This window comes from Lagopus muta, chromosome 1 (assembly GCF_023343835.1).
Source record: "Lagopus muta isolate bLagMut1 chromosome 1, bLagMut1 primary, whole genome shotgun sequence".
Classification (NCBI taxonomy): Eukaryota; Metazoa; Chordata; class Aves; order Galliformes; family Phasianidae; genus Lagopus; species Lagopus muta.
Window position 1 is genome coordinate 183,997,914 of NC_064433.1, and position 9,323 is coordinate 184,007,236.

General features: G+C 43.0%; 1 protein-coding gene across 1 annotated transcript; it reads left to right on the forward strand.

Annotated features, from left to right (window-relative positions):
• Positions 1-403: 403 nt before the first annotated feature.
• Positions 404-9,323, forward strand: LOC125695084 (high affinity choline transporter 1-like). Its single transcript, XM_048949177.1, has 8 exons — positions 404-1,429; positions 2,449-2,562; positions 4,219-4,374; positions 4,844-4,992; positions 5,459-5,602; positions 6,616-6,769; positions 7,630-7,847; positions 8,564-9,323. Exons 1-8 carry the CDS (start codon positions 1,252-1,254, stop codon positions 9,083-9,085), a joined length of 1,635 nt encoding a protein of 544 aa, XP_048805134.1. The 5' UTR covers positions 404-1,251; the 3' UTR covers positions 9,086-9,323.

Here is a 9,323-nt window from a genome sequence, read left to right on the forward strand (position 1 = left end):
CTTCCCTTCCCTTCCCTTCCCTTCCCTTCCCTTCCCTTCCCTTCCCTTCCCTTCCCTTCCCTTCCCTTCCCTTCCCTTCCCTTCCCTTCCCTTCCCTTCCCTTCCCTTCCCTTCCCTTCCCTTCCCTTCCCTTCCCTTCCCTTCCCTTCCCTTCCCTTCCCTTCCCTTCCCTTCCCTTCCCTTCCCTTCCCCCGCCTTCCCCCCTTCCCCCCTTTTCCCCTTGCTCTCTCCTTTCTCCTTTCTCCTTCTTTTTATAAAATAGATGCAATAACTGAGTCACCTAGTGGCAAAAGAGCACAACAACAGACTCAGTGGGGAATTGGTCTTGATGCAACTTCATGCTTGTACAATGCTTTTTGTAGACACTACACATCAGCAAAACCACCCCAGCTTCAATTACATTTATTTTTTCTCTAGTCTTTTCCATCTCAGTGTGTAAAGTTCTCACTTACATTTTGTCCTATAACAACTGCTCCACATCCTTCTCAAAAGAGTGGTGATGCACTGGCACAGGCTGCCCAGGGAGGTGGTGGAGTCACGGTCCCTGGAGATGTTCGAGAAATGTGGAGATGTGGCACTGATGTTGTGGATGGGCATGGTGGAGTTGGGTTGATGGTTGGACTGGATGATCTTGGAGGTTTTTTCCAACCTTAATCATTCTTTGATTCTATGAAATGAAGATGTGCTGCCTTTGTATCTCAGAAAGCAGTGCCTTCGGTGGGTCAGCCGTAAATCTCCTTTCCCCGCTCCCTGGGCTTATTTTGATTATTATTGTAGGTTTAGTTCAGACAGCTTTGAACAGACGCAGTCTCAGCCCTATCTGCTGTGTTAGCCTTGGACCTTGGACCTAGAACCTAGAGAAATATGGACTATTTTCATAACATAGCATATCAGACAAAATATAACATTTCCCCTCTTTTAAGCCAAGCTCATTACCCCTCGCATCAGTGCTCACTGGCTATTACCAGCAGTAATTCCTGCTCTCTTATTCCCCACTCCTCACAAAAGAAAGATTTAAATATTTTCTGAAGAAAGAGGAAGACAGAAAAACTGCCACTTCTCAGCGTTTTGGGTTTTAAATCTCTGTTTCTTCTCTTGCAAAGGACAAGAAACGAATACTCAGCAGTTTACACGGCAACACCAATCTTTTTTTTCTGTTTGTTTTTTGGTTTTTTTTTTTCCCTGTGACTACCAAAGGATATAGCCATCAATCCACTATCCATATCTAGGACCTAAATTAAACAACAGAAAATGGCTCTAAATATACCAGGATTGGTATCTTTGAGTGTATTTTTTACATTCACTTTGGCTGCTGGAATTTGGGCTTCGTGGAAAAGCAGAAAGGAGCAGCAGAACCAAAACCCAACTGAAATGGCCATCGTTGGAGGCAGGAATATAAAAGTTTGTGTTGGATTGTTTACTGCAACTGGTAAGCTTTCTTAAAGGACCTTTAACATTCTTCTGAAAACACATGCACTACCCAAATCTGGGGGCCGTTTTCTTTTCAAAGCAAGTTGCCTTTAATGTCAGGGCAGATTTTACCTGAGTGTGGCTTTAAAGGAGTACGGTTTCATGAATCATTTTGGGATGGATTCTTCCAAACCTCTTCACACTGAGCAGAACCTCATGTTTATGTAGATTAAATTAAAGAGCTTAATTTAGGAGTTTAGTTAAGAGCTGGAGAGTTTAATTTAAGAGTGCCTGAAGAATGTGACACTTTTCATTAAGGAAGAGTGTGGTCTTAATCTTGAACTAGTTTCTGTTATCCAGCATTTTTCTCCTGGAACAAACCAGTTGAAACAAACTGTTCCTGGCATTGAGCACTTGCTGGGAGCTACAAGGTGAAGCTCCCCCCTCTTCCCTCCCCACTGCCCTCCTCTTCTATTTTCTCTTCTTGCTGCTTGACATCACCTGAAATTTGCTTTTCTGCCTTTTTTTTTTTTTCTCTTTCAAAAGCAGCTCAGGTGACATTTGTCTGAGTAAGACACCTAAGTCCAGGCTGCAAGTTTGCTCTGCTAACTGCACTGCCTGCTTGCATTTCCTTTCCTAGTGTCTGCTTCGCTACCAGTGTAAGTAGCGCTCATGGAGGACGGCCTATCAGCCACAGCAGAATACCAAACGCGCTTCTCTTTGTTCTAGCAAAAGTCTTCCAGTGAGGAAAAAATGAAATGCAGGATGAGCATATTCGGATTGCCTTTAAATACCTGAACACTGAGCTTTTCTGTGAATGAATTCTTTCTGAACTCAGGAATTATTTAGAGTGAGACTCCAACAGTTACCTTCCCTCAGCAGGTGTGGTGAGCGCTCACTCTGGGATGAGATTTGTTTCAGAAACTAGGAGTGTGATTATCTGCTTGTATAAGAAAACGGTTTATAAGCTCTCTGTCCTACAGGACAAGATGAAGATATGCACCACAAGATTTACCTTTGTGTCTTTCATGTTTGCAGCCACCTGGGTTGGAGGAGCGTACATCAATGGCACAGCTGAAATCGTCTATCTGCCTTCCAAAGGACTGCTGTGGGTCCAAGCGCCTGTGGGGTTTGCCTTGTCCCTTCTTATTGGTAAAGAATTCACAGAGTAATCAGGAAATAAAACCAAATGAGCACATTAAGTTGTGTAACAGAGTGTAGAGTACATTTTAAATGTGATTTTGTTCCTCCAGTTTCCAAAAAACCCAGAATAAGCACTGATGATGCTGCTTTCCAAACAGAAACATAAGGAATCAAGGTAGCTCGCAGCTGGTGTAGAGCTTTGTCTGCTTGGAGCAATTTACGCTACAGAAATCTCATCTGATAATTTTGGGAATCTGTGGATATGTGAATGCCACTTTCTATCATAGTCTGTTAGTCACAAACTACTGAGAGTATCAGTATCATCTGATTTTTTTCCTTTGGAATTTCTGTGTGATGAACCTTAGTGATTTTGCCACTGAAGCCTTATCTCAGGGTGAATTGGCGATGTGTCCAGCTGTGTCCCACTCAACAGCTGTTCACAGCTTTGTTCTAACCGAGACCCACTGGTTTCTGGCCCAGTCAAGTCTGCCGTTTTCTACATCTGTTCCAATACCTAGAAATTACTGTGTTTGCACTGAGGTTCTTGCTGAGATTGAGGTTTCTTCCAGTCCACAGTGAGTTATACCATAACTCTATGGACACTGGAAGATTAAAGGAGACCTGTGCAGACCTTTGCACAGGAATTTCTAAAGGAACAATAACCTTTATTCTCAAGTCAGAGAAAAGAGTCCAACTGACGTGAATATGAATCAGGCTTGGAAACATACTGCCAGCATTTCTTATGTGAGCAATTCTTACTAATGAAACTGGGGAGTGCAGGTCTAATCCTGCAATCTTTACTCAGGTCAGTAGTGCCCAGACAAGCAGTTCTGTTGGCTTCGGGGTTAGGCACAGTACGTACTTTTTGGTTTTAATGAGATGGCTGTATGACTGAAGACTAATATTTAGATGAGGGTGGGTGAAACTCAGCTCAGTGCACAGATTAAAACAATATAATTCTGGGAAGAGACAATGAAGACACCTAAATGAAAATGTAACCAGAAAAGTAAGTTATATCAACATGTTGCATCACATGGACAAGGACAGAAGTTCATCTATTTTTAGCCAAATATTCAACACCTCTGACATTTTCCATGGGAAGCATTTCAGGAGACTGTGTCTCGCGTTGGTTGGTCATTGGAGATGAAGACAGACCAAGTCTGGATAGGTGTGCTCTGAGCTAATTTCTGAATTTCTGTTTCAGTCAATGGAAATGTCCTTCATATGCTCAATGAATCAAGATTTCAACTCAGTCTTAAATCTATAGAATCATAGGATTGTCTGAGTTGAAAGGGTCATCTAGTCCAACTCCCCTTGTGGTGAACAGGGACACCTACAGCTAGATCAAGTTGCTCAGAGCCCCGGCCAGGGATGCCCTAGGGGTTCGTGCCTGGATTCCAGCAGCCACTCCTGAGACATGTACGAGTACTAAAAGTGGAGGATCGTATCTATCAGCTGTGGATGTCCCTGATGACCCAGAATCTCTCAGATAGATGAAATCCCCCATTTAAGCAAGTGGATCATTTCCTTTGCTGTATCATTCCATAGGCTCTGTTAAGGATGAATTTCACGCTCACTGTACAAATTTGAAATATATTCAACTACTATAGCATTCTTATGATATATATGTGCAAAATTCTATTAAAATGTAAACTCTTCTGATAGGTGGTTTCTTCTTTGTAAATCCAATGAGATCCAAGAATTACATGACAGTGATGGATCCCCTTCAGGAAGTATACGGGAACATGATGGGAAGCTTACTTTTTATTCCTCCCCTGCTCGGAGAGGTGTTCTGGTTTGCAGCTATCCTGGCATCTCTGGGTAAGTAACAATTTTGCTGTTATATTTATTGAAAATCATATGACACGAATCACAGAGTGAAGTACACATGTGGTAATTGAGTTGGACTAAACTGTGGAAAGCTGTGCTTCATGTCTTTTTTTCTGAGAGGAACAAAAGTATTTTCAATTTCTGGAAAATATTCTCTTAGATGGCAGTATCCACGATACTGTAACAGAAGGTTCTGGAAATATGATTTAGTACCTTCATCTTGTCTGTGGGAGAAAAGGTGCAAGGAGTCAAACTGACTGGGCTAAGGCCATGCAGCAAGGCAGCAACAGGAAGGGTACATGGGCTCCCCTGGGTCCTCACTGCATGCTTTCTGCTAGATCATGCACTCCTCCACCAACATGGCGTGCTGACTTCAGCGGCGTAATGTATCCTTATTTATTCTGTATTCTACATGTAAGAAATATCCATTAAAATACTTGACTGCTGTTCTTGTCTGCAGGAGCAACAATGAGGGTCATCTTGGATATCGGAGGCTCTTTAGCTATCGCTCTCTCAGCATGCACAGTCATACTCTACACTCTACTGGGAGGCCTCTACTCTGTGGCATACACAGATGTCATCCAGTTGGTTTTCATCACCCTCAGCCTGGCAAGTCCTGTGCATTTCTTTGTTACCAGGTTCCTAACCAAGGGACAAAATCTTTCTCTTTTCAGAATGTCTCCATGAAAATAATTTGATCAATATTATTTCTTTATCCTCTTCAGAACAAGTCTCCTGAAAGGTCTTAAAATCCTTATGCATTTTAGACATTGCTGACACAAGCTATTGGCCTTGCTGGATGACAAGCTGCTCACAAGTAAGGTCAGCAGAGCTCATCCAGGACAATCTTGGCTGGAAATGAGAGAGATTTGTCTACTGAAGTGATTCATATACTTGATGATGCCATGAACCAGAAACATGTAGATTTAGAGTAAGGCAGGTGGGGAAAAGAAGACTCCAAATCTGGGCTTAAGGTTATGTAGCTTTATACTCTACATGGATTTCAATGTCTGCATAAATTTTCCTAGAACAAGGATCCTGAAGAAATGTTAAACTATTTCAATTTCTATCCTAGTTGGTCTGTATTCCCTTTGCCCTGAAAAACTCTGCAACAGAAAGTATTTACTACACTGCAACTCATAAACATTACCAAGACCCCTGGATTGGAAAAATAGAAAAACAGTATCTTGGAAGGTGGCTGGATGACTTCTTCTACCTGGTATGGGAAATTTGCTTGGACAAGTGATTCGGAGAAGTAATTATGTGGGATTTTCTGTATGGAAAACTTATGGACTCTTCCAGTAGTACTAAAATGCACTGGGCAAGGGCAGAATGAGGTATAAAACTTTCTCTCAGCCATTCTGCTGAATGGACTTCAGCACAATGAATGGACCTGGAAAAGCCAGGGCTTAGCTCTGAACAGGAAAGGAGGGGTAGGGAAGCATCCTGTACCCATGTAAAGGAATATACCTCTTGAGTAAGACCATGCAGACAACTAATTCTATTCCTGACACAAAATGAGGCACTTCCTACCACCTGATATCTTGGTTTTTCAGCCTCAATAATGTGCTTTTAACATATTTATATAAAATTTCCTCTATCTGAGAAAGTCTATTAAAACAGCTCTATTGCAGGTCATCACCATGGTGCCAAGAATGATGCCATTGGCTCCACTGCACAACTCAGCTTTTGAGCTACCAATATAGGCAGGACTGCAGTGGGTTGTTACAATCTCACTAGATTGGTAATGTGAACACACAGAAGCTTGGCTTTGCTTGGTGAGGACAGAATTCTCAGACTTCCTCTGATGCAATTTGTGTGTTAAGCAAGTGAAAATAATTATTCACATTTTATTATGATTTTTTAATAAGTTACACTCTAGTTAACTTTAGGCAGATTTTGACAAAAGTTGCATTCTTGAAAAACTTATCTTCAGCAAACTTTATCTTCCTCTGATTCTCCTTTACCATGGCAGAGAACCTATTTCCCAACTTTCTCCACCTGCAAAAGCTTTAACCTGTTTTGATCAAAATTTCACAACCATTGCAATTAAAACAAAGGATGCCCTCGATGAGAATTATTCAGCCTCAGTGACTAAAGCTGGGCAAAGTTTATGCATTTGAAGAGAGGGTTTAATAACAGGAAAGATTATCAACCATCTGAATGAATAGATGATGCCGTGTAGCAAGCAGGAATCCAGTAATTACTACTCTTCACATCTGAATATTTCAGGTGCTTGGGAGCATCCCATGGCAAACTTTCTTCCAAAGAGTGCTCTCTGCTGCCTCACCCAGCCAAGCAAGGTTCATCTCCTACCTCTCTGGACTAGGATGCTTTTTAATGGCCATCCCCCCCGTGCTCATTGGTGCAGTTGCAGCATCAACAGGTAAAGCTGAACTATTTGTATCTGAATAATGAACATGTTTTTTGCCAAAGCTGTTTAAAACAAGGGATAAAAAAGCCCTGATCAAATTTCCTACTAATGCATGCCAACTGCCTAAAAACCCATTATGGGAGATGTGGCCACCAAGCTAGAAGTCTGTAGTAGAAATGTAGAGCCCTAGAGACATTTAAAGCACCCCCAAATCTGCCTAGAGCTATTTCATTGTGGTGAAATGATTTTTCATGCACGTTGCAGTGAGGAAAGAGGAAGGCAGAACCATAAAACATTGTATAATCTGGTTTTCCTAGAAATGTTATGCTTGCTTCTCTTAATGCCTTCTGCAAGTGAGACCCAGTAGTACCACTATAGATTGCTTTTGATGTTCAGGAGAAAATCAGCTTGAATGAATCAAGTTCAGTTGCATAAACCCTCAGCCCCCACCCAGAAGAGTTCAGTTCTATGTTGACTGTGAGCAGAGTTGAATAGCAGCCAGATCACTGAATATTTATAGAAATCAATTGAAATTCATCAGTCATTAAGGACATCAGAGCAAAACTTCCTTCTCCTCTGAGAGACCTCTGATAAGTGAAGTCCAGAAGACTGATCTTCAAACATCCCATTCTTAGAAACATATGAAGCACAGCTATTTCTACTGATGTCGCTGGTAAAAAGGAAAAACTTTGATCTAGTAAGAACTGCAGCATGCTTAGAGAATCACAAGAGATCGTAAGAGAATACAGCAAATGAATACAAGTCCAAAAATGCTTAGCAGGCTTCAGTCCTTAGCCCTGCTGTGACTGGTTTCTATCGAAAGAAATGTCAATGAAGGATCTGTTGTGAGCTTTTCTTCTTCTGTCTTAAAGATTGGAACCAGACAAGCTATGGTCTTCCAAGTCCACTCGAGAGAGGAGAATCCGCTATGATATTGCCATTTGTTTTACACTACCTCTGCCCAGCATACATCTCCATTGCTGGCTTGGGAGCCATTGCTGCTGCTGCAATGTCTTCTGCAGACTCAGCTCTTCTCTCTGCTGGCTCCATGTTTGCTCACAACATCTACAGAAAAATCTTGAGGAAAAAGGTACTTTGTTACAGCATTCAGCAGCTTTGGTGTCAGGATAGATGTTTTTGTTTCAGGGTAGATGCAAACTTAGTCTGCACTGCCCACGGTTAGAAGTGACTGTCCTTCAGCTGCTGAGTCGAGCTCTGGAGGCAGATTTTGAAACAGAGGTCAGGGCTATTCATAGAATCACATCCACAGAATGGTTTGAGTTGAAAGGGACCTTAAAGCCCATCCAGTTCTAATACCCTGGCACAGGTGGGGTCACTAGACCAGGCTGCTCAAACCCACATCCGATCTGGCCTTGAACACTTCCAGAGATGGGACATCTACAGCTTCACAGTAACCTGTGCCTTTTTTTTAATTCAAAACCGCTACCCCACTACCACTCTGCCACCTCTCCAACCTGTCCAGGTCCCTCTGGATGGAATCCCTTCCCTACACTATGTCAACCACACTATGCAGCTTGGAGTCATATCCTCAGCAGGGATACAAATACCCACAGCAGTGAGCTTTGCTCTTCATAAGACAACTGAGAAAAAAAAATTGACCAAGATATGAACGGAAATAGCATAAAATCAACCCTCAAGATTAGAGGGTGCAGCTCCACTCTGCGCTGTGGGAGCCATGATCAGAGGGGAAAGCCGAGGTGACGGCTGGAAGCAGTGAGGCCTGGGGTGGGACCCAGCCGAGGGCAAGGCAGTGCTGTGGTAATGTTACAGTCTTTTCTTTTACAGGCTGCAGACAGGGAGGTCTTATGGGCCATGAGGACCTCCATGCTGGTGTTTGGGGCTGGGGCTGCCAGTCTGGCTTTTTACTCCAACTCTGTCTACGACCTGTGGTTCCTCAGCGGGGAGCTGGTGTACGCCCTGCTTTTCCCACAGCTGTGTTGTGCCCTCTTTGCTCCCAGTAGCAACACGTATGGTTCAGCTGCTGGTTTCTTGGTTGGACTCCTCCTGAGGCTGCTGGCAGGGGAACCTGCCCTGAAAATCCCCCCCATCATCTGCTATCCAGTCTGCTCCTTCCTGGATGGGTCCTACACGCAGCTCTTCCCCTATAAGACATTCACCATGCTTTTCACTTTGGGGACGATCATTGCTGTTTCATATTTGGCTACACTTTTGTTTCAGAGAAACCTTCTTCCCCGCAGATGGGATGTTTGCAATGTCCTGGGGGAAACCAGCACTCACACCCCTCTGTGTCAGATGGACAAACAGATGGGTTTGCAAACAGTGCCATTGGAAGAGAATTGTGATTAAATGCGGGACCTTGAAAGGACATGGTGCATTCAGCAATTAGAGCTTGGCACTGCTCTTCCCTTTGCTTTCTCTAGTAACAAATTATTTAAAGTTCTCACGAAGTAATAAAGACACACTCCATTCATGCAAGGAAAATGAGTGAGCTCAGAGTCTGCCATGATTAAAGGCACACAGTGATGGGGCATGATCTTGTGGTAGTGAGCAAGGGGCACCCTGGGCCCAAGTGTTTGCTTTAGGG

What these genes read in the sequence shown, in the direction of transcription:
- LOC125695084 (XM_048949177.1), top strand. Translation starts at nt 1,252, where the DNA reads ATGGCTCTAAATATACCAGGATTGGTATCTTTGAGTGTATTTTTTACA. An exon ending in TGGATGACTTCTTCTACCTG is followed by an intron (nt 5,603 to 6,615) that starts GTATGGGAAATT and finishes TGAATATTTCAG; the next exon opens with GTGCTTGGGAGCATCCCATG. An exon ending in TGCAGTTGCAGCATCAACAG is followed by an intron (nt 6,770 to 7,629) that starts GTAAAGCTGAAC and finishes TCTGTCTTAAAG; the next exon opens with ATTGGAACCAGACAAGCTAT.